General features: G+C 37.7%; 1 protein-coding gene across 11 annotated transcripts in view; it reads left to right on the top strand.

The window, feature by feature from the left end:
- Positions 1 to 25,120, top strand: part of NFIA (nuclear factor I A) — a 502,507-nt gene that overhangs the window by 317,950 nt on the left and 159,437 nt on the right. For all 11 annotated transcript variants that reach the window (XM_006132338.5, XM_089780448.1, XM_089780447.1 and 8 more), the window contains exon 3: positions 20,666 to 20,731. In XM_006132338.5, the coding sequence (XP_006132400.2) occupies positions 20,666 to 20,731 (66 nt within the window). The remainder of the gene's footprint in view (positions 1 to 20,665; positions 20,732 to 25,120) is intronic.

Here is a 25,120-nt window from a genome sequence, read left to right on the forward strand (position 1 = left end):
TCGGGACGTGACTGGTGCAGAGCCAGAGAATTTGTCAAACTATGTTGCGGGGGGGGGAGGGGAGGAGAGGGTCAATATTGCCTAGGAGTATTACCAATACTTCCATTGCTTACTGGGCTCTTAGAAGTTGTTAAGGGGTAGATTAGAGCTAAGTAACGCAGAGAACACTGAGAGCCACGACTGGTGACTTTAAAGAAACTTTATTGGAAACTTGGCACATCCGTAATAAGTGGACATCTGGCTTAACTAAAATCATGTTGGCCCACAGATGTTGCCAGACCAAAGTGCTGGACTAGAGAGATCCAACCAGTAGATGTTGTTCTTTGTGGCTTGAAAATTTTAGAATTAGAGTCTGTCTGTATGGGGAACTGATTAATAGATTTAATCATGGGGAGAATTCTCATTATCTGAATGTGTTGGAAGAGAGAAAATTGTTTAAAATGATGGGCCAGAGTCACTGGTGCACACGGCTGCTTTGCTGGATTAAGCGAGGTTCACAGCTGCTTTGCTGGCATGTAAACAGTGAATCTGGTTTTATATTTTTAAACAATATTTTTTCCATTTTAGAATTGACTTAGTAGATACTGGTTAAATGGAGAAATTCCTCATAGGAAACAGTTTGAAAAACCTTTGCTTTCTTAGCAAGTACAAAAAAATGAGGTACTATGGCTATGCATCTCAGAAGAAAGAAATACAAAATAGTTTAAAACTTAGGCTGATCTTTCTAGGTTGGTACATTAAGGGAAATGCATGAACTTTAAGAGCAGAGTGTGGTGTACATTTTTGAGTGTTAAATAAAAAAAAATTGTGATTTATCAGAGAGATCTGAATGTTCCTTTTCCCGCCAATATTGCTGTGGGTCAGCATGAAATCGATCATGTGCAGATTGAAATTGTGCTGCTCAACAGATACAAATAAATAAATGGAAGGGTACAAGATTTTCTGATTCTTTTGTTTGTTATAGCCACATGCAACTAATTTTATATCTTCTACCAGCACTGATTAATTTTGTAATGACTTTTCTGAATTTATTGAAGAAGAACTGTAGGATTTTGATGGGAAGAACTTTAAAAAGGTAGTTAAATCTGGATAAAGTATTCATAGATATAAGAATTTTTCATACCACGAAAAGGCTGTTGGGTGCCTTCATGACTGTTCTTCTGATTTCCTAGTTTCTGTTTTCCCTGCTCTGTGTTTAAATAAGCTCTTCTGGTTAGTCTTTCACACATCATTGCTTTTTGCTTCAAAGGCTCCTTTAATAACTTATTCTTTTGGTTTAATTTTCTTTTGAACATGAAATGGGTTTAACCAAACATTGTGTATGCTACACTCACCCACACACACTGAGAAAGAGTTTGATTTTAGTATACATGTAATCGTGTATGTTTCTTTGTTTATTATAGTGACAAATATAGTTAAGTTTGCAACATAGTTTCTATTATAACCCCTTCTTTTACCATCATCATATTTTGAATAGGCAATTTTTGCCACCTGGTCTTTTCTGGAAAGTACACCATTGTGAAAAATTTGAGTAAAATTCCTTTAACAGTATGTTTTTAGTAATTTTACAGCAGAAAAATACACTTTTCTCTTGTCCAAATAATCTAACCACACTTTTGTAAAGGACTACAGCAAAAGAATTTGACAGTCAAAACTTGTTATATTGAAAGTCCTTAATGAAGCAGTGTCTTTATAAGTTTGGGAGGAAGAATAGAAAATAAAATTACACCATGACTGAAGAATCATTTCAGAATATGCTCAGGGGGCATGTATGCTAATATTAACCAAATTCTTTGCGTTTGTACCACTGACATTCTCAATCCCTATCCAGACCAGGGGGCTGTTGCTGTTAGGCTGCTTCTGGGACAACTTTAATGAGGACATTCTTTATTAACGCCTGTGGTCTAGCCTAGTAGTGTTTGGAATCAGAGGCAGCAGGTTCTATTCCAAAGGTTGCACCTGTGCCGTTTAGCTGGTAGTGGTTGTGTCTGTTGTCTGTAGTGCATAGATTAATCATGCCACGCTTTGTAGCTTTTTTTTATGTATTTCCATGCTCTTCAGCTGCTTTTTTAGGTTTGTGCTTCCATACATTGTGCCTATGTATGTTGTCACCTGTTCTGTTTCCCTCCCTATTTGAAGGGAGAGGTCCTATGTCCTATAAATCTGTGGTGTCTTTATGGAGATTTTATTAATTTGCAGCAAAATAAACAACTTTTGCGTCCCATAAAATGTAATCACACTGTCCTCCAATATCACGACTGATTAATTTCTCCCATTGGAAAAGCTCTCCTTTGTGCCAGCCTAGTTGGAGGGGGCAGAAGGAAAAATAACATGTAAATACAAATATGATCAGACACTCACTGAGTCACCGGGCAAGCTATGCAACAGCATTCTGAAGGGAAAAAACAAATTACAACATAAAATAAAATGATCTCCTGTCACCAAGGATTGGAAGGACTAAGAATGAAGAATCTACTAGTTCAAATTTCTAGTGGCTATAGCTGTGGTCATCACAGGAGGATGTCACATGCATTTGTCTGAGATTTAAGCCAGTATGGCAACCGGAGCTCTGTGGTTGTCTGAGAACATCACATGAACTAAATTTGAGACGCATCATTAAAGATGAACATGTAACGAATGTTCCATTCTGTGAGTAGACCGTTTACAGACAGTGGTTCTGCTCACAGTGTGAAAAGTTAGGAACATTTGTAAGTCTTTGCAGGACAAGAGCCTCAAATTTTAATAAACTCATTGGTGCAGCGACTGGTGTTTTATTGTGAATCTATACGGCAGCTTGCACAATGGAGTCCTGATAATGATTAGGTGGAGCCTGTGGAGCATACTGGAGACCCAGCAGATTTTCAAGTTGGGAGCTAGTTCAGCATTTGGAACTTGATCCACTTTAGTCAATGGAAAGACGTTTTCTACTTGTCTACAGATGAAAGTTGTAAGTAGGCTAGGAAGTGAATCTAAAGCACACTAGTTACTCTGCACTAACTCCCTTGACGACCCTCTTAGTGTGCAGCAGCAAATTTAGCTTTGTATACTTCCAAAGTGCATTAAAATAGTGCACAATAAGAGTGTCCACCTGAGGAGTTAGTGCGGAGTAATTAGTACTTACCTCATTGACTTTAGTGGGTATTGGTTCAGGCTCTTAGTGCTACCATATTAACATCCCCTTGTGTCTTTTGAGATTTGGCCATTTGGAGCTATGCTGTCAAACAGGGAGAGGCACCATAGAGAGTCTAGTTCCTGGCATGTCTGTTTTGGATCCTCAGACATGGATCTGAAGTTGATGTTTCTAACCCACACCTGCTGCCCCATGTTTGAGACGAGACACCTTTTGGAGAGTGTGGAAATTCTGTTTGCTGAGTTACTAGCAGGTTTTATTGTCTCCCATGGGATTTTTCATGGATTAACAGTTAAGATTAAATAGTGCAATGAGCTGGGGGGGGGGGGGACTTTTTAGATGGGTTAATTAAAAAAATGATTATTCTAATTAGGTGTGTTAGATATCGTGTTATTGAATAGTCATGTAACTGCATGAAAACTTAGATAGTCCCTGGGGGTGGGGCTGGCAGCTAGTGTGCTCTTGGCCTCTCTCCTGGGGAGCCCCCTGCTACCTCCATGCTGCTGCATCTCTATCAGAGGCAGCAGCATGGGGTGCCAGGCGGGAGCTGGTCTGTGAGGGGATCCAGTTTAAAAACCAGCTTCCCATGCAGACTGGCTGCCTGCCAATCCTCCCAGCAACCCTGTCCATGTACCCCACAGAGGCAGCAGTACGGGGGGTCAGGGGAGGCTGCTGTGAAACAGTCTCTGTCCACGGTGAGCCAGGGCCCGCTGCAGATAGAGGCTTTTCCGCGGCAGCATCCTCTGTCTCGGGGGGGGGGGGGAGTTAGAGCTTTTAAGATGGCTCCTCCCCAGCACTGGCTTCTGCCTTCTCTCACCCCCGCCTCTGAAGGAGGCAGCAAGGGGGGGCAGGCAGGTCCGCAGAGCCGGCACATGCAGGGATCCTGCTTAAAAGCAGCAGTGCATGGGTGGTGGGGTGTGGATCCGGTGCTTATGGGGAACTGGCTTTTAAGCTAGCTCCTCCCAGGCACCGGCTTCGGCTCCCCACTCTGCTGCTGCTTATTCAGAGGCAGTAAGGGGGTGGGGGAGGGGAAAACGCATGTAGTCAGCAAAATTAACCAGTAAGCAAGGGCTTATCGGTTAATCATGTAGTCGTCTACACGATGACATCCCTAATCCTCATTTCTCATATGTAAGGAGAAGACTGCTTTGATGGTCTCCTAGATAATACAGTTTGCTTAGGCTGAGTTGTTTAAACATGTATTTATTAAGAATGTAGTGTAGTTGTAGCCTTGTTGGTCCCAGGATATTAGAGAGAGAAGGTGGGGGAAATAATATCTTTTATTGGACCAACTTCTGTTGGTCAGAGAGACAAGCTCAAAAGGTTGTCTCTGCATGGCATGAAAGCATGTCTATCTCACTAGCTGAAGTCAGTCCAATAAACGATATTACCTCACCCACCTTCTCTCTTTATTAAGAATAACTGTTAGGCTAGAGATAGCTGCCAGGGAAACTGAAGGGTCCTGGTCTCTTTCTTACGCTAATAAAATGATATTTTAAAATAGATTCTGTGTATTCTTATACTGGAATAAGTTCTACATTAAATAAAACCTGTGTTCCTGTTTATTTTGGCTAGGATTTTCCGAGTGCCCAAGAGAATTAGATACCCAAGTCTCATTAAAATTAAAATTCAGTTGGACTTGGGCACCAATTTCCAATAGGCTCCTTTGAAAATCCCTCATTGCTAGGTCTCAGGCGGAGGGGGGGAATTTCCAGCTGATCTTGAAGTTGTTAATTTTGAGCATTACTGATTGTAGGATTCCCATCAAATGAAAATGTCTAGCTTGCATTGTATATATGAATGTATGAATATCGGATAAGTGGATCTCATTTAGCTTCAGTTTCTGAAGTGTTATAGACAGTGCAGTGGCACTTTTCAGTAGATATTGCTTACTTTTCCCCAGGATTACAAATATTTGAATACAATTATTCAGTCAGCTGGACACATTTTCTATCCCATTTCTGCTCGAACAGTAGTATAATTTAGTGTTGATTTAAAAGACAGTCTGCCTTAAAGCAGATTGCAGAGTTTGCACACTGTGAATTGTAATTAAAGTATAAGGGGTTCTTATTATGTCAACAACTGGCATGAGAACCCCTGAGCAGCAGGTGACCCCAAACATGTGAGGTTTGTGACAGCTAGGATCCTTCTTTCACTGGTTTAGCAATCTGAAAGACCAAATTGAAAGAAGCCCAGAGGCTGTATATTTCATTAGGTCCCTGGGGACGTGTGGGATACAGCTTCCTTCTGCTTCCCTGGGATGTAGCCAAAAAGTTTCTAGAGGCTCTGTTTTTGACAGAGGCTTGCTGAAGGTGGGAGGGGGACCTTCCACCACCAGTTACCCATAGGACCATAAATTTGACATTTCCCACAGTTTCTTTGAGACAGTGATGCTGCTGTGTCAGCAATATGTCCCAAATCTTGTGTTTTGTATTGTTTGAAAAGGAACAGTGAAACTTTCAGGGGAACTAAAATGTTTTTCTTCACTGTCCAATAGTTTGTCTGGTGCAAAACCACAAAGGATTGTAAAGTACACATCTCAAAACAGTGTTTAGCTTGATCAAAAGTATGTAGTGTACACACTCCTACAGTATACATCCTTTTAGAATGAAAAAGGAAGCAGAATATAGAAATAAAGATGGCATTTCTTCCAGTAGATAAAGCAGAATAGCACCAAAATATATATGTAGGACTCAATTGCCAGAATGACACAGAATTTTACTCAATACTGGCCTAAATTCATCGCTAGTATTATTGCATTGAAATCAGTCCAAATTGGGTTCAAAGAGTGAGTGAGTTGTGGTGCATACTAGTCTATAATGTAGTAACATGCTTTCAGAACATGATGAAAATCAGTAGATTCTTCATTCTTAGTCCTTCCAATCCTCCTGTGATGACCACAGCTATAGCCACTAGAAATTTGAACTTTCTGGGTTTCTGCAAGACACTCCTCCACATTATTTCTGCCTCTACTGGAAAAGAAGTTGACACAGCAGCTCTGTTGACACTCTTTCCTCTTTAACTTTTGTCTGTTTATCTGTGTCCAAGTTTATTCTTTGTTAATGAAATTTTATTAAAAACTTGTCAAGAAATTTTAAAGATGAAGAGTATTCAGCTCTTATAAACTAGTTACTTGTGTTTAATTTCACACACAGAGGTAGCTCTATGTATCTTTCTGTCCTATAACTGCAGTGTCTGAGCAATTTCCATGATAATGATCAGTTATTGCACCCAATTTATGTCTCCAGAAACTTCTGTAAATATCAAATGTTAGCCCCAGCTTACTGTACAGATTTTTACAGTGGTAAAGGTTTTGCTTTTTAGTATATAAATATAAGTTTATGATTAGGGAGGAAGTTGTCCAGTGGTGAGAAGAGGAATGGGGTTGTTTGACTCCCAAAGAAGACTGTCAGTTCTGCCACTAATCTAGTGAGTGCCCTCAGTCAAGTCATATAACCTACTAAGTTTCACTATAATTAGATTCCATAATGACAGATATTTTACAGATGTAATAGATCAGACTAGAGAAAGATGAAATATATTTAATAGTATTTCTACTTCACTGGAGTATTTTGAGCATTCATGTTGCATGAAAGGCATATTAGAAGTGTCAAATATCATTATATGTCATTTCTCATATGAATGAGAAATGAGTGAATTTGCTCAAAAATTAAATTTTAGAAACCTCATGCACAAGGTTTCATCTGGGCTTTAGGGCTTTCTACACTGCCCTGCAATTGGGACTTACAGGAGTGCGTGCACCAAAATGCTGCTTCGTAACTCCCCTGTGTGGTTTATATTAACAGGGTCATTTCCAAACAGACTGCAGCGAGAACAAGGAATTTTTTAGTTTCTCTCATGTGATTCACATGAGGAAATTACAGTGCAGCACTTTGGTGCACAATGTAATTCACATCTATGTAACCTGAACCTCATCCCTTAGTTGTTTGATATTTCAAAGAGATTTTCCAAAAAATGATTTAGTGCTGTGTAAGCAGGACTGCATCTAATATAAGTTTCAGATCTTTTGTGCGTGCATGTAACTTTTAAAAAGTTTCAGAAGGGTAGCCATGTTAGTCTAAGTGAAAGAACAATGAATGGAATGAACAATGAACTTTAGAGACTGACAAAAAATGTAGATAGTATGATGAGCTTTCCTAGGCACAATCCACTTGTTCGTCAGATGAAGAAATGGGTTGTGCCTATGAAAGCTCATGATACCATCTACATTTTTGTTAGTCTCTAAGGTGTTGTAGGATCATTCATTGTTTACATTTTTTAAAAGTTGAACATTTTGCGAGCATTGAGTCCATGACAGGGACCAGATATTTTTATGCTATTGAAAAGAAAAATATTAAAATAGGGAAAATGTTAAGATTTTGAAAAGAGCTCAGTCGTGCACTGCTTTCCATAAAGATGTGTACTGTACACTTACGATCATTCTGACGTGATGCTGCCTTCAATTATCACTCTACCTTCAGAAGTTACTGGACTTTTAGACATGCAGAGTTTAGACCAAATTGGGTCCTAAGAAATATTTGCCCAAATCCTTTTAACATTATAGTTGTTACGAAGAGCAATGAGGGAAGTGTTCTGTTTGTGATTAGTGCATTTTAACTTCACTGTGGTGAAGAATGGCAAATGGCATTTGCCCTGGCAATAAGTGAATTTATATGAAAATGTTGTTACCAGTAGGCCAGGAAGTTATTTATCATAGACTAATGGGTCAATTACACTTTAATATGTTTTGTCTTTCTTTGAGGTTTCTTTGAAAAAGGATTTGGATTTTTCATGACTAGTCAACCTACAAATATGACTTTAAAGATGTTTCAAATTCGGCAAGTATTTAATTTTCCAAAAGCATTTGTACAATATTTATTCTGGGAAGTTTTAGCTACTCTTAGCTAATATATTGACTACCCAAACTGAAGGTTCACAACCTCTGTAATATATGCTAAGAGGCACATGCTGTAGCACATTAAGTACTGCTGCACGAAATACTCCCTTATAGGATTCCCATCATCTTTGTCACAGACCTTATTTATGACATTTTAATCAATATTTGCATGACAGAATGGTCAAAATTATTTTTTTTAGGCATTCCACTGATAACTGGAGCCATACTCTTTATCATTCTTTTACATTCATTAGTCACTCTGTAGTGTTTTTAACATTTTAAAACACTCATGCAATTCAAAGGCAAATAGATTTCAGCCAAAACGCCTTCAAAATTATCTTTTTCCCTTTGAGTTATTCAGCGATTTTTAACACTTCGTATGTTTGATTTTTTTTTCTTTATTCTCAGCAAGGCAAAGTTTTTTGCCAGCTTTGAATCCACTAAAGATATGGGTTTGGGAGAAAACCTAAGGTAACCTTAACTTAATGTGAAAATGTTATTAGACACAGCATAAGGTATAGTCAGCCCAAAAAAGTGGGTATTTTCCTTCTAAGCAAAGGGTAATTTTTTTATTTTTTGTATTTTACAACAAAACTGATTAGTGAATAGTCTAATGCAAGAAAATTTTGCTGTTAATAAAGTTTCTTCTGTGTGCCAGAAAGCAGATGGTGGCAACTGAATAACATTTTCTTTTGCCAGCTTTTTCTATATGCTTTCTAAACTTACAAGCTATTTTGCTATTTGATATTTAAATTTCTGACACTGTGATCCTTTTCATCTGAAAAACAGAAATATAAACTGAAACTTAAAATTGTAATCCAGTTAAGTTGTCTGTTCTATAATTTATGCCTGCATCTTTAAAAGTTTGATTGAAATGTTGACCGCACCAGTCAGTGCTCCATTTTAGTAGTTCCAGGCTTTTCTGCTCTTAATTTCCCTCCTCAAATTTTAATTTGCAAGTGGTGGGAGGAAGTTAAAATGAATTGTAATTAATATTTTGAGAGCATACAGTTTAAGCTGACTATCTTCATGCTGTGTATTTTTGGATCTTCGCCTTTATTTTTTCCATAGCGCAGCCTAGTATTCTGCTGTTGGAGAAGGATCTGTTGTTCCATGAGGCATTCATTTGAAATATTGCTCCATTCTTTCCTTGTTTAGATTTTGCTGTAAATTGGCACAACAGTTTCATATAGACTCTTCAGGATGTTACTTCTCTATTAGTTTTAACTTTGTCTTCTGCCTGTGTGGTTTATACACACAGCAAAAGCGCAGTACAGCTAGATTGCCTAACAAAAAGCCTCTTTCTCTTCTGACTGAACTAGTCTTGACAATGCCAATACTGATGCAGCAAAACACATCCTGATTTTTATGGTAATTTAGTTTTCTTTTAAGCTTCAGTATGCAATATTGTGGGAGCAGGAATATATGTGTCAAAGCAGCGATGGGTGGGTATTCTATGTAAACAGTATCTCCTAACTTTTGGAGATTGCTTTAGAGGGACTGCAGTATTTCTAAAATTATTTGCAGAAGGCAGGCAGGTAGGAAGAGAGAAAGACAGGCTTTAGGGTGCAGAGATGGTGTCTGGTAAGAAGGAGAGCTTAGAAGTGGCGAGCAGGTTCTGCAGTTACATATATTTCCATATTTTCTCAAGGCGTAGTTCACTTGAGGCGAACGAAAATCTGAAATGGAAAATTTTCGGATGCCATGTTGAGCTCATCAAGTGCTAAGAACAAGGAAAAAGCATCCACTAAGGGGAAAAAATTGGCGCCACAGCCAACTACGTACTTAAAAGGAGTTGAGATGAGAGTCAAGAGCTTAGGTGTCAGATACACCCCATTGAAACAGAACAATGAAAACTAAGTTGCCACTATGAATTCATAGTAAAAAATTGGGCTTAAACTTTACTCACACTGGTGCTGCCTGTGATGAGTATTGAGTTGATATTAATAAGAATGACTGAAAATATTTTCACCTTTCTTTTTAGTCTTAATTAACCTTGCCTATTTTCTTTGTGACATTATTCTTCCTTGTCTGAAATACAGTGATCCTTAGTATTATCAGATGGGCCCATTTGTCCAAAGATTCCTCCTTTTGTAAGTGTTTTCATTCCCTTTGGTGCATCAGTTCTCACCTGAATGTTCCTTGAAAACTTTTCTCCTTTTGATTTTTGTTTTTTTCCATCGTTTGCTTGCTTTTGTGTAAAGCACTCAAGCACTGGGCGGAGTCTAGAAAAGAATGAGTGTTGCGAAATGCATAGATTGAAAAATGCCTGATGTTGGTTGTGCCTAGGAACAGCTGGACTGGTATGGGTACCACAGTAGCTGTGAGTAGAAAAAGACCAACTTTTGGAAGAGGCCCTAATGATTCTAATTTGGGGGTCAGTACTTGCTTTTTTTGTATGTGTTATAGATAGAGGGCAGAAGTGCATGGTTGTTAGTGTCACCCCTTTAGGGCACTCTGGAGAGCCACCTTGAAGTGACCTTGTGACGCTGTGACTCTTGGCCAAAGGAAATGTGCTTCGTTGCAGGCTTTTACGTGGTGGAGAGAATAAGGGAAGATAAAAGGCACCAGAATGTGACTAGCCTAGCAATACACCACATGCCTGGATCCCTGAGAGAGATCACAATAAATATATAGGGGATGGGGAAAGGGAGAGATTGATGTGTCAGAATGTGCTGCTGCCCAGTGGAGTCTCAGCATATGCTGAAAATGGTGGACACAGTTCACCTTTCAGATATGCTGGCATAGATGCCATTGAAGTCAGTGCACTTTACACCAGCATAAAACCTGTGAGTTTAGAGTCAGGCCCAGAGAGTTCTACCAAAGCTACAAGATCTGCTCCAAGCCATTATGGGAAAACGTCATCTTCACTTGCTTTATAGAGTACAAAGAAATGTATGCAGTCATTGTGGCTAGATATTACAACTATAATAATTTAATTAGGTATTTCTATGGAATATGCTGTGATTTGAAGTTGCCTCTCACCCCGAAAATGAAGGAAAAGATGGCAGAGGCAAAGAATCCTAGGGATGTGTTTGCATTGCAATAAAACTCTCAGGGCTGGCCCAAGTCACCAGGTTCAGACTACAGGGCTATAAAAGTGCTTTGTAGACATTCAGGCTTTCACTGGAGCTCAGATTCTGGGACCCATGTGAGGGTAGTGTCCCAGAACCTGGGCTCCAGCCCATACCTGAATGTCTACATTGTATTTTTATAGCCCAGAAGCACAAGTTCCATGAACCAGAGTCAGCTGACATATACCACTTCTGGGTGTTTTATTCCAGTGTAGCCATGCTCTGCGCGAGACTAAAAGAATTCAGTCTGAGGGACATTTGTACCAGGCTTTTAAACCTAACTGTACTGCCTGCAAAAAGTGTGAAGTTTTCTAGGTTAACCATGGCAACCCTGTAGTGATGGTGCCTACATATAGGATAGAACAATGTCCAGTGTTGAAAGTGAGAGATTATGGGTCAGACCTCTTGCCTTCTATCCCCATCTTTTATGTTATAGCTCTGGAGATAAATCACTTTACCTCTCTGTGAATCTAAAAAGTGGGTAGAATCACCTTTCTCACAAAGGTAGTGTGAGGTTTAACAAAATGCTAATAAGATGCTTTGATCACCTCAGTTGAAATATGTTATATAACAAATGCACATTATTTTATTAGTAATAGTAGTAGATCTAATTTGCCATTATTTTTAATGGTGTATTTCTGATTTTATATTTTTTTATCAGTTCATGCATTTTTGAAATGTTACAGCTCTAATCAGCTTGAATTAATTATAGATTGAAGTTCAGACAAACACTAGAGAATTACTCCATAGTTGTGAATATCTGTATACGGAGCATGCCTAGAACCTTGCTCAGTGACCCTTTAGGATCATCAATGAAGCCCTTTCACATTTTAAACTCTTCATTGGTGCACATATTCAGAATTATGATAGCTTCTAAATAGAGTGGTTCAAATATTTCAAAGCTCTTGAGATTAGTACAGTGTGAAGCAATTTAAGATTATTGTACTGCAATTAATTTTAAATAAGTGAGCACTGCATCTGTCTAGAAACCCGTATAGATCCAAATAGAAGTGCTCTTAAAAAATACTGAAATGATCCAATAAATTTAAATCACTTAGAAGTCAAAGAAACGAATAGTGTAAATCAGTTTTGAGGGATGCAGGCAAATTTTATAGAAAGGAATCTGAGACTTGAAGCTCAAATTAGATTTCTGATGTTGGGATTTATGATGAAAAATAGGCTAATTGATATTTCACATTGTATTTGTTTATATTTATATTTATTATATATTTATATTATAATTTATATGAGTGCAGCTCTTGCTGATCCATATGGTCTCTCCTGGCTCTTACTTACTCTGCTTTTTTTTATTTCCCAAGATTTTAGAAGCTCAGAAGTCCTACTTTTACCAAGATTTTTTTCCATTGCAAATAACGTTTCTCTCCAAACCTATGTCAAAAAGATATAGAAGGCAAATAATGGTCCATAGCTAGAAAATACCAAGTATATTTTTAAGTACAACTGAAAAATACTGCAAAAATTAAATATTTTACATCATAAAACTCACTTTTCTTGATGAGCTAGATTACTTAGAGAATATGGATTTTTTTTCATCTCTAAGTCATCAATTCAAATATGACCCATGTCAATAACATACCAAAATTAATTACAAACTGATGGTGTTTTGGAGGCCTATGCGAAATGAGTTTATGGTCTCAGTCCAATTCTTGTAGACAGGAGTCCAAATTAAAAAGACACAAGCAATAGAGGGCCTGATCCAAACATCAGTGAAAATCAATGAGAATCTACTGACTTTGTCATCAGACTATGAAGATACATGAACGGGTTCTTCTCAGGGTCTCTAGCACTTCAGGGTATATTTTGGTAGATATGTAGAAGTCTCACCACAATATACTGTTAGGTGTAAAATTCCAAATTATCTCACAAATATCATGTCTAGAAACTTATTTATCACCCAGGGGATTTACTTGACTATTCCATTTCACATTTTTTCTGAAGTCTGTTAAATAAACAGTATAACCACTTCCTTCTCCATAGAGCAGCTCAATGTATTATTGGGGTGGTGATTTACTTCAGGATCATTTTTGCCTCTTGGCAAATAACTGGTGTGTTTCTAACTATAGTCTTGGCGAAGATGTGGGATATGAACCAAGGGGATAGAGTTCAAGCCCCACTTGGTTTTTTGAGTAGCTGACATTTACCCCCCCCCCCCCCCAAAAAAGTTTTCCAGGTTGCCCCATAACTATTGCGGAGTTCCAGAGCTTTGGAATGACCAAAAGCAAAGGGGTCCCATCTGTAGGGCCTTCTTAAGGCCTTACCTTACTTTTAGACAGTTGTCATTATCTTTGTCTAAAGGTCATGGCTAAATTGAATAAAAGGAAAGCTGTGTGTTCCTGTCGATGCACAAAGGCAGTATTGACTTTCCTAATCCAGTTTGCTGAGGGGTGAGAGAATTAAATTAGATATCTAAGCACAGAAATTGAGAGCCTTTGAAAACAAAGATAAGGAGACAGGCTGTATTTTCCCTTTCCTGGGAGCACTGGGCTCAAGATTTTGCAGGTGTGTCATCTGATCCATGGCTTGCATCGATCAAAACTGTGCCAATGCATATTTAATTAGCAAGGGGACCCTGGGTGCATTATGGCCATCATCCCTATATTGAATGGACTGTCAGACTTTCTGAATGCTTCCCCACCCCCACCCCCGCTTCGTTGTTTGGGGAGCTTCTGCATTTTGTCTGAGCAGCTAAAAGTTTCTTTGTTTTTAGCTGCTGATGCATACAGCACCACTGAGGAGAATACAAACAAGTAAAGTCTTAAAGTGTTTATTTTGTCTAGGATAAAGGGCTGAACAAATTTGAATCCTTTGGGTTAGGGTAAGGGATTTTTGTGCCTTTTTTAAATTAAAAAAACCAGTTGCGTGATGTTTACTTTAAGAATATTTTATTATAACAAATAAGATGTGTGTGATGGGATTCCTTAAGGAACCCTTTGATGATAATTTGAATTAAGTCAAAATTAATGTTTGCTGCTGCAAAGAAATACATAGAAAATGTTCCAGCAATAAATCAATAAGTACGAATCAAAGGCTGTAAACTGTTTTAAAAACAAACATTTAGACGTGAATCAAATGCTTGTTTGTAATATCAAGCAGCAAATACGGGAATACACAGATATCCCACATTCTTGGGCTATCACACGATACCAGTAAATCATTGTGGATGGACTCATGAAAACAGTTGATTTAAAATGAAAACTGTTTTGATACAGCTTTTGGAGTATTATTATCATCATAGTCAAGTTTTACATGTTGCTCCCATTTCCTATGTCTAAGGAAGTAATGAGTTTTTGCCTCAGACAAGTTATTTCTGGAGTTTCTGAGATCTCTGCTTCCATCTACCTTGTTACAAAGCCTTACTATTCAGACAAAGTGTTGCTTGATAAACAGATGTAATACACAAAGTCTGCTTAGAATAAAGAGCAACAGACTGTGGGCACATGTTTTGGTCTCATTCAAACTCATCAGCATAGTCTAGCTAGCTGTTTTGTCGCTAGTCTACTTACAGGGTAGCTTAGTAACGTCTTACTGGTGAAGTAATAAGGAGGGTTTTTTGCCACAAAAGTTTTATGGCAAGGGCTCATGGGAAAATCATTTGCATACATCTTGTTACAAAGGCTGACTACTTCCTGGCTTAGACAAAGTGTTGCCTGATAAACAGACTTAACACACAAATGTCTGTCTGGAATAAACAACAGCAAGCTTTGATTTACATTTCCATTATCAAAGATAATCTCTTTCCCAGTGTACAGGAATTAAGAATCTTCTCCTTATGAAAACCAGACTGGCATTACTGTGATTTTACTACTGCAGAACCCTTATTCATTAATTGAAAGGATATAACATACTGTAATTGGATGCATAAAATAAGAACTACAAGGCTTGTGTGGATCCATGTGTGAGGCAGACATGTATGATAATGACATGTGGGCACTTGGAACACCTTATAAAGTAGTTGACTTGAAGGTGGTGGATAGAGTTTAAATGTAAATTAATTCCTTATTCACCCCTCAATCTATAAATAGGCTTTAAAATTTCATTTTTATTTTTTATAATTGTAGTGTTTCAGTGTTTAGTTTTAATCATTTTTAAAATGCTTATAAATTTAATTTTTTACAGTTGCACAAAGTTGTTTTTCCTCAATTTTTATGTATCCAAATTTTTACTGTGGTAGGAGTTTGGCGGGGGAGGATGCCAAATAATTGATGGATCAGAAATTATTGAATGACAGTAGACATTTAAATTAAAAAAGCTAAAGCCTTATAAACTGTTAAAACACAAATTGTCAACACCACATGTCAAAATATACAAAATAATTATTCTGAAACAAAACTCTAATGAATTCTCAAGCAGCATATTTCTTACTTTGTCTATCTGATTCTTTTGACAATTATTGGTGAAAATATTTTTTCTTATTTGTGTGTGATGAGTGCAATTGACTTTTACTGACACTTGCTGAAAAATCTAATTCTTCCAAGTCTATCTGTTAGATGATAATTGTAGTATATATAGTGTAATATATCTATAGGTGTAAATTGTCATATAAACATATATTGAAATGTAATAAAAGTAAGTATAAAATGTCTCAATAACTATGCTGATTTCTGCTTGTAAATCACTTGTCCGTTAAGCTAACCATGCAGGTTTGTGTATCAAGAGATATGATTTAGATTTTTTTTTACATAAATAAATCATTGGTAGAATCTGTACCCAAAATTAGAGATGAAAACTGTATTACATGAACACAACTCAACTGTATAAATATTTTATTGCAAATAGGACTATGCAACTTGAATAAAATGTCAGTTTATTATAAAATATTTTCCCTATAGAACATAAAAACATGGAAAGAAAATTTAACTTGTGCACTTACTAGCTCTTGTGAAAGGCTTGTATGGGCAGTAGTGAAGAAAGCAACTCTGTATTTATCTATCAGCAGAACAGGCTCATCATGAGCAGTGTTAATACAGTCTTACTCATTGATTCCCACCGACATGCTTTTCCTCTGTCCTGAAGGGACTACCTCTCCCAGTTACAGGGTAGATACATTTCCATGCTCATTCACATGCTGGCTTCTCTGATGAAACCTCTAACAAGGATTCAGTTGTGATGGGGACACTGGTGTGGTAGGAATTAATCTGACACCCACTAATTCACTTAACATTGAACACCAGACAGCCACGACAGGTTCCTTACGGTCACTACCACTCTGGGAGAGATACAGACAGGAAACCTAGAGAAGAATATCACATGTCCTCAATGAAAGTGTTAGAGATTTTCTGTTACCACACAGTAACACTCCTTGCTTTTCCAAGGTACATCATTATTGTAAAGTAGTGTAGCAGTGGTAAGTGGATAAGTGTATTTTGATTATCAGCCTGTATACGCTGTTGGTAAAAATAGAGTAATTTTTCAGTGGGGAAGCAGAATACCTCTCTGCCTCTGTTTCGGGTTTGTTTCTTCCTTGTCTATAAGTAAAGACTACATTTCTTAGTCTGTTGATGTTGCTAATACCCGGAGTTTTCAGTGAACCTTTCATATTGCCATTGTATTGTTGTTGAACAGTGGATCACTTTTACACAGTGGTACACATCACCATGAGCTCTTTTTCTACACGATAGTGAATTTGTGGTCACACACATACAAGGCACCACAATTGGCAGTGGGAATGAAACCCAGGACCATCATTGTCAGAAAGCACAAATCTCTCTTGCTTGAGCTAAAGGACCATGTCTGTCCACAGTTTGAGGAAGACTGAGGTCTTCCATATAGCACCTACTGTTGCTTTTGGAAAGCATGTTTTTAAGGTCTTGATCCTAGGAGGTGCAGAGAATACAAGCATAGTATCAGAGGCTGCTTCAGAAAATCTGGTCCATTTTGGTTTTGGGTTTTTTTCCATCTTCTGTAATAATTGGCTTCTAGAGATACAGAATAATATAGATTCAAAATTCCCTTTATTCTGTTTCCCTGTGATGATTATTGAGATCAGCCCCATTTGAGCCAACATAGTCCAGTAACCTGAGTGTACTCATGCATGCTAGCTCTAGCTACTTTAGGATTAAAATTCTATCCATGGGCTTTTTTTAAACTAAAAAACCACTGCAATTCAAGGTTAAGCTTCCTTAAACATAAACTAAAGTCCAGGATTTTAAAATATTTCAGCACCCCTAATAGTGCTTCCTCATATCAAATGCACTATCTTGAATATCAAATGAACTATAATGTTTCCCACTCCATCGGAAATCATTTAAATACACCCCTTAATAACATGTACTTTATTGTAATATACAGATTCTTTGGCTTCCTACCAGCCTTAGCTTCAGGCACCAATGAAACAAGTTGCCGCAGGGGGCCCTGGATTCAAGAAGGGCTCCCATCTACTGTATATTTTGTTTTGTATGTTTTTCAATGGCTCTAATTATTGCAGGTGGTAGAATTTAACTGGAAATGTCATTGCTAAAGAAAATAGGCATAAAGTGTTTTGTGTATTGTATGAAGCAGCTATCAAATACATAGGAGAATATCAAATCCATTAAATTGCTTTATAATAAGTGATTTATTGATTTCATGCAAATACTGTAAAGCAATCTTTCATTTATATAAATTATGTATAAGCTAAATTAATTTATTTCTCTGGTCACCTGTTTGTCTGACTGACTCAGCAGAACTGACACCCCACCCACAATATCAGAACCTGCAATACATGAAACATTCAGAAAACTGGGGTTTTAAAGTTTCCTTCGTCAACATGAAAAATCATGCAAGCTATTGCCAAATCAGGAAAAAGGGTGTTGGGCTATGAACAAAATATGTAGTGCTCACTCAACAAGGTTATAAAAAACAATGGCACTGAATTTTGCCAATCCTTTAATTGTGCGGGGCACATTTATATGTGCCAGATCATCTGCAGCATCTGAATAAAACCACGGAAACAAAATTCTGCATAGCAACATTTTGGCTAAGTGCCTTCTTCAGTGTTCTTATCTGGGGTTTCCATGAGACGATACCTTACGCGACAATTCTGAACAGACATTTGCCCAGTTAGTATTTTTGGGAGCCTTTGATGATCTGTAGCACCATATTTTTAAAAACACATTTTGTTTCATTTTACTGTCTTTCACCCATTTCCAAACGGTATAATTTTGTGGGGGTATTTTTACGGGATGGGAGGGTTTGCAGAAAAACAGGATTAATAGTGAGATGGGGGGTGGGAGGGAGTCAAGACTTAATATGCTAACAAACATTTCGGGCTCACTAAGGCTAGCGTGCCACTAATTCTGATGTCTGAAGAGCAGCACTAAATATACACAAAAATGGGTTCTTTGTATCTCAGAATCCAGACAGAAAGTCTGTGTTTCTGTGCTAAGTACAGGAGATGGAGCATCGGTGAAGAGAGAAGGTGCCGCACTGGATGTCAGAACAGTGCTAGCTCGTAGCTTGGCATTCTTGCATGTACCAATGATCAGCCATTGCCGCTGCAGACTAAATGATTTAAAAAAAATTTGTTTAGTTATTCATCTTATTTCCATATTTTGCCAATTTTTTTAAAATATTTTTACCGGCTGTTAATATTATTTTAGTTTGAAAGGTCAAACAGTGTTTGAACAATGCCTTGCTAGAGGAAAAAACACATAATGTGTGTCCTGTTCAATGAAATACGTTGAATTACTCCTTGAATATTAACTGATTTTTTTTAACCTTTGTGGCACAAGAAGCATTACGCTTCTGTCAAAAGATGGTGTCCAGAAAGTGACAACTCTGAGGACAGGCTTATATGAACTTTCTGCTATCCAGCTTCTGAGTTTTGGGTGAATAAGCTAGTGCTAACCCACAAAGTTGACATTTAAAATAAATGATAGTGACAAAGTTTAAAATATTTGCAAGCTTTCTTTAGTAAATTATTAAAATAATACATTTAGAAGATGGCAGACAAGCTAGTTTTTAGAGGTAGCTAGTAATGTTGTGGGATATCACATTTTTCAATCTATATTTTTTTTGGTGAACTTCATATTGATTTTAAATACACGTATCTACCCTGGAGTTTTCTTTGCTAAACATTTTTAATGTTTGTTACAAATTTCATTGAAATTATGTTGCACACACCTTTTATAAGATATAGTATTTAATTTTTATGCAATTGTCCTTTAAGCTTTTGAAGGATAGATAATGGATACTATCAGCAGGTAAAAAAAAAATTAAAATATTTAAAATAGGCACTTTCTTTATAGTACTTAGTGGTAATTAAAATCTTCATTTGCTTAAAAGCAAGGGCCCTTTTTAAAGCAATAAATTAGCATTGCTTGACCCAAGGTCTCTGGTAGTACTGCTTCTTTCAGTGCTATTAATACCTCAAAGAAAAAGAAGGGGTGCTGTTATCGCTCTATTGCAATAGAAGTAAGATTTTCAATTTAATCACAGTAAAGTGTCATGACCTTTTGATCTTGCATTGACTTCTCACTGAAATGTAGTCCAATTTCAGACAGCTAATTCTAAACCTTGCACTGTCAAGGTGAAGTGAGGAAATAGGTTTGCCACAATTGTAGATTCTTTTGATACAGTAACAAATGGTGGTATTCCTGAAATGTGTTTTGAATTAAAACTTTTTTTTTAAGTTTCAATTTTCCCAAATTGTTCTTTTACCCAAAACTAATTGTGTGATTTATTTAATTCTATAATGTTTCTTTTTGTGTTAAGAAAACCCATTTAAGAGGTGGACTTTCTCTTTAGAAAATATTTATTTACACATAGTATTCCTTTTTTCAAGTCAAAGAGCAAACAGTTAAAAATAAATTTGAATTTTTTTTTTGTTGATCCAGAGTTTCTGCTAAAAATCAAGCATCTTTTTAGTACAAAAACGTGAATGTTGGTGAACAACCCTACATCAACAGAAATGACCTTATGGGTTGTTTCGTTGTTTCAGGCAAATGTAGTAGTATGTTAGCCGGAGACTTTTAAGTAGGAACCTATAGAACACACTATTGGTGTGTGTTCTGAAGCTGGTGGTTTGGCATCTGATCTCGCTATACACTATGATAAATGAGTGCTACTCCACTGTACCTGCAGTACAAGCATGATGAGAATCAGGCCTTCTGTCTGCATTGTGGATATATTTTGCTGTAACATAGAGACAATAATCAGAACATGTTAGCATTGCTTAGTTACTTTTATATGCCAATTTAAAAAATACGCTTTTGGCTCTCAGTTATGTACTGGGTTAAGTCTCAGGTTTGGATGCAACATACTAAATGCATTATAAAAATGTAGAAAAGTAGTTTAAATCAGGGCTTCTCTATAGGGTAGATTTTTTTCTAAGCCTAATTTATTCTAATGCATAGACTGTACACCTTATGCAATGCTGTAAAAAAAAAGTACACTTTCTCTCTAGCATAAATATGACCAGGGCGTTGAGCTCCTGGCATTGTCGTGTCTTAGGGCAACATTCCTGTCCTTAGTTTGTACTTTCAACCTTTTGAGGAAGTCTGGCGCCTGTGATCTACTTTCCACAGCAGACCCTGTAATTTTTGGCTGTATTTTTATGTTTTTCAGATTCAAGTCAATCTGAAAGTCCCAGCCAGCCAAGTGAAGCTGATATTAAGGACCAGCCAGAAAATGGTAAGTTCTTACCTGCTGCTACTTTGGAATATTGCAATAGTCCATGATTACAGCTACAAGCATTTTCATTTTCAAGTGATAAGTACGTATGTCTAGTCTAAAACCACCCAGTCTTTTTGAACAATTGACTTGAAATTTCTGAAAATGAATGGTGTGCCATCTTCATAGTTGCATGCCATGGTTTCACACAACTTGAGTAGCCTTTGTCTCTACAATCCTGGTGGGAGATCTTTATTCCATTAAAAATTGTTTTAATTAGGGGGATGCTGTAATAGAGCCTGCTGCATGCAAGAGTGGGGTTTATTTCAGTCTAGCAGAGGCTTTCAATCCATGGGTCACGAGTCATGACCCCCTAGGGGTTGTGTACAGCATTACTTTAATTTTTATTGGTGTGTTCTTAATGTCATTTGTTTATTGATGTTTTCATGATAACGGAACACTCTAAAGTACCTGACTCAGAGTGTCTGTTCAGATCATCATCTTAGATTGTAGAATTTCAAATCCTCCTGCAAAACAAATTAGTGGCTTGGAAGTACTCCGTGTGTGTGTGTGTGTGTGTGCGTGCACGCACGCACACTCGCAACCACTCCTCTCCGCTCCAGAAAAGTGCACACAATAAAGCTGACAGGCAGCTCTACTGAAGTACTGACACTCTTGAGGCAGGACTGGAAAACTATGAACACAGCAGCTAGTCAAAACTATTAACCACTTCTTGAGTGATAAAATGTATCAGACCTGTCTATATTTTCATTGGCATGCTTCTGAGAAGGCAGTAGTATTATGTGGACAGAAAAGATGCAGTAGGACTCAAATTTTCATTTGCGGCTGCTTTTCTTACCTTTCCCCCCCCCCCCCCCCCCTAAAACTATTGTTTCTGGAGACAGCCATTTGACCTTAATGGAAAGCAGCCATGTCTGTGAATTTTAAGAATACTGCTGTGAGACTGTGGCATTGTTTTAATAGGGAATTGTAAGCACAGAAGACCCACTGAGAAAGGCTAAGCCAAAAGGTCAGTTCTGTGAGCAGGTACTAGTATTCTCTGAGTAGGACATTTTCAAAGTAAAAATAATGGCTGTGTGGAATTGAGCCCATGGAGTAGCCATTGCTGCTTGCTTCCATGGTAAAAGGGCCCATTTGTAATCAGGGATTGTATATCAGAAGACATAACAGCAAGAGCTTGGGATAAAAACAGTGCCCTTCTCTTCCCTACCTGCCACCCCTCCAAAAAAAAAAAAAAAAAAAACCAAAAACCCACACACAACCAAACAACAAAAAAACAGCATGTCTTATTGGCACCATTGGCAACTGAAATTCTGTACCTTCTGTTACTACAGATAATTATTTTCATTAGTGCTTGGAATCAAGAAATGATGACATCCAACATTGAGGGAGTTGAAATTGATACAATCCCTAGCTATTCTGAATTTTTCTGATTTTTTTTTTAAATTGACCATATCATTATTAGTAGTAAATGTTTACTACTGTAGTGACACCCAGAAGCCCCAGTTGAGAATAGGTCCCTATTGTGCTGGATGCTGGTTAAACACAGAAAAGACACTTTTGGTCTCTGCCATAAAGGGCTTACAATCTAAAGCCCTTTTCACTCTTTGAGGGGCATTTCTATACTGACAGGGTAAAATTCTCATATTCCTTCAACAAATCCATTGGATTGATTGTTTTTAATTTTGTTTGCTTTTATTGCTGCCTCTCTTCTTTATGGTATATTACTGTTTCCTTTCATATTTTCAATGTATGTATTGAATACTTGACTAGTTACTAAATAAATCACAAATAGCGATGTCAGAAATGCTGATGCTCAGATCTGGATTCCATTTTGATTAAAGTTTAGGGTTCAAGTTCAAGGCAGAATTAGGGCTAATGTTTAAATTCAATAATATCAAAATCTTAGGAGATTTTCTAAGGGCATTTCAGCTTCACATTCTAGAAATCTGAGTGGTGTCAGGTGATTTGCTGAGGTGTCTGACATTTTGGGTCACTATTTTTCTCCCTCTGAAATTTGAAAGATTTCAGATTTGAGGGCATTTATTCTGCTCATCTCTAACCACAACATCTGAAAACATTTTTCTGACTACTGAATGACAGTGTCTAGCTTCTATTATCAGTGGTGTTTTAAAACAATTATAATTTATTGCAAAAGGATTGCCAGGTTTGCAGATGAATTGGCTAAACTGTGAAATCCGTTCTGCCAGTTCTGAATTTTTAAAATATGTTGCCTCTATTTATTAGGTCACATTTTAATTTAGACTTTGTGAGGCACCCTGAAGCCTTCTGATTCTGTGTCTGGTTGATACTTGTTTTCAGCTACTCAACAACTTTTCTCCTTACTGTGTGCAGTGCTCAGTCTTAAAGAAGCACATTTCACAACAACCACCCCAAAAAGCAGCAATGACAGTGAATAATGTAAAAAATGTAAAAACCTAGTAAAACTAAATATGTCAGTTTTGGAGCCTTATTGCTTCTTGTAAACGAAACTATAATGAATTATTGGAATGTCACTGGTGACCTCTTAATGGTACTTTTTTCCTTTAAAAATAAACAAGAAAATTATTCTTACTCTGTTTCAGTAATGGGTATTTTTTCCCCTAGACCAGGGGTGGGGAACCTTTTTTGGGGTCTGGGGTCACTGACCCACAGAAAAATCAGTCGGGTGGGGGGGCAGCAGGGGCTGGAGTGCTTAGCGGAGAGGGACCCTGAGCCAGGCAACCTGGGGACCAAATCTGGCCCTTGGGCCAGCTGATTCCCACTACTGCCCTAGACTAATACATACTGTTGGGTCTAAAAGGCCTGATCCCTCCAGGTCGATGTTGAGCTCATTCTCAAAGCACAGAAAGTCCACAACTTCAAGTGTCTCAGCATGGAGCATGGAGCTCAAGCTAGCCCTGCAGTTCTTGTCTGCTGAACGCAAGGATGAAAGCAAAACCACAGGATTTAGAAAATGAAAATGTGCACACACAAAAGTGCAGGCGGAAATCATTCACTGTATTGTTCCACTCTTCCCATAGATCACTCCCTTAGGCCTTGACTCAAACACCTCTAGAGTCTAGGGGAGTCTCACCCCTGATTTTAATGGAAGTTGGATTGTGCCCACAGAAAGGGAAATTTGTTAAAAATCCAAGAAAATAACAGCGGGATAATTCTGCTCCCCCTGAAGTCAACAACAGAGCAACCAGATTGAGGACAGATTTTGGATCATATTGCATGAATTTCTGTAAGGAATCTTGAAGCGTATCAATTAAGAATACTACCCTTCACATGCACACATTCTTCATTTAAAAAAATAAATCTTATAAAGCCTAGCAAGGGTTGCACAGCCCCCTTGCTTGCCTGTTAATATCCTTTTTGTTCCACTCCATAAATGCTACAGTCATTTATTATACATCTATATTTTGGATAGCTTGAGTAATGTAGGTTCAGAAGGGTCAGTTGTATAGTCCTGAAAAATAAGGTCTTCTATAGTAAATTTTAATTTATTGTTTAAAATGCTGTAAGTTGTTTTAGGAAAAATCATCCATTGAAGCTTCACTAAGATAAAGCTAACACAAATAATTACTGTTGTATTTGGAGTCATCCCTCTCTGCCAGAGGGTTTCCAGCTTGTTGTCAGTGAAACAGAGCCACTGGATAGAAAAAAAATGGTGCCAGCTGCTTACTCTATTAGCCCTGCTACAACTAACAGAATCACAAAGAATTTTTTTTCAAGCGATCCAGAAAAGAGGTGAATAGGTGTATTGTAGCCATCCCAGGACCCTCCTCTTGGTCTTAACTGGAAATCTCTAGATTAAATCCTAACCCAGATAAAGGAGGAAAGTAAGGTCTTAAATTGGAGAGAGAAAATGTGTGGGTCTCATCTTCAGATGGGTAAAAGGCAAAGTATAGAAAGGAAAGCAGAACAAACCATCGTGAGTCTACCAACACAAAATTTAATTCTTGGCTCACTCCTGTTTGTATCCAGAGTTGGTTAATCTCTTCATCCAGGCATCTATTGAAGCCTGACTGGTTAAAGCAGAAAGAAGTTTCTGCAATGAGAGACAGATTCTGCACACATCAGTAAGAAAAAATGAGGGATATAGAGTCTGTCCAGTAAGAAATTCAAAGAGTGGATTGATTTCTTCTAATCATGTCCTTCAACTCGCTTTGGAAAAGGAGATTGGAATCGCTCTCAGCAGCAAAATATTGCAAAGCAAGAGATCAAAAGCATGAAGAAACTGGACTTGTTAAACAAGAAAGCAGTTTCTTCTTTGAGTAGTGTCCCTGTGACTGCTCCACTGTTAGGTGTGTTCCTGCACTGGTGATTGGAGGACTTTGGTAGAACTGTTGGTTGTACACATGCACTGTCACGCTCCTTGCGCTCTGCCACAAGTGTAGTCAG

The sequence above is a fragment of the Pelodiscus sinensis genome, chromosome 9 (genome assembly GCF_052426305.1).
Source record: "Pelodiscus sinensis isolate ZL-2025 chromosome 9, ASM5242630v1, whole genome shotgun sequence".
Taxonomy (NCBI): domain Eukaryota; kingdom Metazoa; phylum Chordata; order Testudines; family Trionychidae; genus Pelodiscus; species Pelodiscus sinensis.